The sequence below is a fragment of the Hibiscus syriacus genome, unplaced genomic scaffold, assembly GCF_006381635.1.
Source record: "Hibiscus syriacus cultivar Baekdansim isolate YM2019G1 unplaced genomic scaffold, ASM638163v2 tig00002237_pilon, whole genome shotgun sequence".
In the NCBI taxonomy this organism is placed as follows: Eukaryota; Viridiplantae; Streptophyta; class Magnoliopsida; order Malvales; family Malvaceae; genus Hibiscus; species Hibiscus syriacus.
In genome coordinates, this window is record NW_024061918.1 from 7900684 (window position 1) to 7903943 (window position 3260).

The 3260-nt window shown below is 39.6% G+C and overlaps 1 protein-coding gene across 1 annotated transcript; it reads left to right on the forward strand.

The window, feature by feature from the left end:
• The first annotated feature begins 416 nt into the window (after positions 1 to 416).
• Positions 417 to 2843, forward strand: LOC120142800 (geranylgeranyl diphosphate reductase, chloroplastic-like). The gene is made up of 2 exons (XM_039157298.1): positions 417 to 1137; positions 2046 to 2843. The coding sequence occupies exons 1-2, from the start codon at positions 460 to 462 to the stop codon at positions 2745 to 2747; spliced, it is 1380 nt and encodes a 459-aa protein (XP_039013229.1). The 5' UTR covers positions 417 to 459; the 3' UTR covers positions 2748 to 2843.
• The last annotated feature ends 417 nt before the right edge of the window (positions 2844 to 3260 follow it).

Here is a 3260-nt window from a genome sequence, read left to right on the forward strand (position 1 = left end):
TGTCAAATTAATATGAATTAAACTCATCCCGATATTTTTTTATTAATCCCTTGCTTCTGATTTGTATTTTAAATGATTTTGTTGAAGTTTTAAATTTGAACATTAAGAATATAAAAAATATAAAAATTAAATGATTAAAAATTATTTTTAAATAAAAATTACCTTTTACTTAACTCAGAATTAATAAAAAATAATTTGTTTTCTGGTTTTATGAAACAAAGCGTGTCCCGTAACGTGGCATAAGATTGGCCATAAAAGTCATCAAATCTCCAATGAAATTAATTTCAGCACAAAAATCGAAATCTATCCCTTCATAATCCATAACCCAATCCTCACCGTCTACTCTCCAGATCCAACGGTCATTTTCCGCTCATATCCTCAAACCATATCCACCCTTGTACTACAAAATCAAGAAACACACTTAGTTCGGAGTTGGCGGCATTTCTCAAAAAAAAAAAAATGAGCTCCATTGCTTTCAACCCCTTCACAGGCCTCCGCCGTACTATGCCCTGCCCCAATCCTACCGCCACTCTCACCAAACCCGTCGTCAAATTCCACGTGACAGCCGCCAAGACGTCTCCAAAACTAAGCAACCGCAACCTCAGAGTAGCCATCATAGGGGGTGGCCCGGCAGGAGGCTCGGCTGCCGAAACTCTGGCAAAGGGCGGCATCGAGACGTTCCTAATCGAACGCAAACTCGACAACTGCAAGCCCTGCGGTGGAGCCATTCCGCTTTGCATGGTGGGTGAGTTCGACCTGCCGTTAGACATCATCGACCGGCGAGTCACCAAGATGAAGATGATCTCTCCGTCAAACATCGCCGTTGACATCGGGCAAACGCTGAAATCCCACGAGTACATCGGGATGGTGAGGAGGGAAGTGTTGGACGCTTACTTGAGAGACAGAGCTAAGGAGAATGGGGCTAACGTTATAAATGGGCTGTTCTTGAAGATGGAAATGCCTAAGAGTTGGGATGAGCCTTATGTTTTGCATTACACCGAGTACGATGGGAAGAAGGGAGCTACGGGATCTAAATCTATTTTGGAAGTCGATGCTGTGATCGGAGCTGATGGGGCTAACTCTCGTGTTGCTAAAGCCATCAATGCCGGAGATTATGAGTATGCCATTGCATTTCAGGTGTACACATTTTTTTCTTACCCTTTTTTGAGTTTTTTGTTGTTCAATTGCTTATTTTAGCTGAGAATCCATGGATGAAATAATAGAATTTAGGGTCATAATTGAACACCCTTTCACATAAGATTCACATAACATGGGTGATTGGACCTGCAATATCTAACCATAGTACTAAATTTTGGTTGCTGCTACGGTGTCGCAGATGTCATGTTGTGGACGTTATGTTACGAAGTTATTTATTTCGTAAAATTAACTATGATTTTTATTGTGGTTTGCGGTATCGCATTGATCTTGAAAAACATTAGGGTCATTAGAATGTGTTGCGGCTTCAAGGAAATTAATACTATGTACCTAACAGTAACATTGCATTCTCCTTATTGTTGGAATGTTTATTCTATATATATATATATATATATATATATATATATATATGGAGTATTATGATTTGATTTATCTCTTTAGTTTGATAAATGGTTTGACAAATCTCAAAATAGTTCATGTGCATGGTGAAGTCTGAAAGAGTTGTTAGAAAATGGGTGTTTTAGTATTTCAATATATGCTTTAGCTCAAAAATTTTCATGGTGGGGCCTCTTCTTTTTTGCAGGATTGTTTGATTTGCATTAAATCTGTTGAAAAACGCTAATCTATGGAGTTGAATATATGGTTAAGTGAAGAACATGTGTTTGGTCCACTTCCAATCAATTTTCAATGATGGGTGATTAAGAACAAAGACCCAATTTGTTTTATTTCCTGCTATTGGTATTCATGGATCGATCTCGAGTAGCTAGTCTTGGTGCTAAATATTCAAATTTTGCGTCTGTTGGATGCCACCTTTTGCTTAAGCACATTCATGGATTGTTTATACAATGTTCATTTTTTCCTACATTCATGAAACCTCATTGTGATTGCAGGAGAGGATCAAAATTCCTGATGAGAAAATGGTGTACTATGAGAATCTTGCCGAAATGTACGTAGGAGATGATGTCTCGCCGGATTTTTACGGTTGGGTTTTCCCCAAATGTGATCATGTTGCGGTCGGAACCGGCACGGTGACTCACAAGAGTGACATCAAGAAGTTCCAGCTAGCCACTAGAAACAGAGCAAAGGACAAGATCCTTGGAGGTAAGATTATACGAGTCGAGGCACACCCAATCCCCGAGCATCCTCGTCCCCGCAGGCTATCCGGAAGAGTAGCCTTAGTTGGAGACGCTGCTGGATATGTGACGAAATGCTCGGGTGAAGGCATCTACTTTGCAGCCAAGAGTGGGAGAATGTGCGCAGAGGCCATTGTCGAGGGGTCGCAAAATGGGAAGAAGATGGTGGATGAAGGGGACTTGAGGAAGTACTTGGAGAAGTGGGACAAGACATACTGGCCAACATACAAGGTATTAGATGTCTTGCAGAAGGTGTTCTACCGATCGAATCCGGCCAGGGAAGCTTTTGTGGAGATGTGCGCCGATGAGTACGTGCAGAAGATGACGTTTGACAGTTACTTGTACAAGACGGTGGCGCCCGGAAACCCACTGGAGGATCTCAAATTGGCAGTGAATACCATCGGGAGCTTGGTGAGAGCCAATGCACTTAGGAAGGAAATGGAAAGGTTAAATGTATGATATAAATATCACTAGTTTCGGGTATTTCTGTAAAGTTAAACCTTATGAGAATGATGTTTAATTCTTGCTCGAGGGAGATTATATTATGTTTCTATTCAGAAGATTAAATTGCACTTTAATTTATAATTATGTTCAAAATAGATAGTATGCCAATTCCATTAAAATTTATATGAACTATATGTTGAGAGTTAGTTATGTAATTGGTTAGGTTAGTTGTTTTAGCAGTTATGGTTTTAGTAGACTGTTTATATTTGTACTCGTGCCATGAATCCATCTTTCCTCTTTGTTATCTTTCCTCTTCCTCCTTGCCTATGTTTCTTTCTAGTCCACATTTTTTTATGAAGAATTTCATATTCTGCCTTCTCATCCTCCACCTACAGATTCATCCACTTTACCTGATTCATCCACTTTACGTATTTCTCATGCTTTACCCAGTTCACCTATTTCACCCATTTCAACCACTTTACCAAATTCACCTGCTTTATCTTTACCAATCACCAATTTTTTATTCTG

Coding starts and splice junctions, on each gene's coding strand:
- LOC120142800 (XM_039157298.1), top strand. CDS start 460: ATGAGCTCCATTGCTTTCAACCCCTTCACAGGCCTCCGCCGTACTATG. Junction 1,138..2,045: donor AGTATGCCATTGCATTTCAG/GTGTACACATTT, acceptor TTGTGATTGCAG/GAGAGGATCAAAATTCCTGA.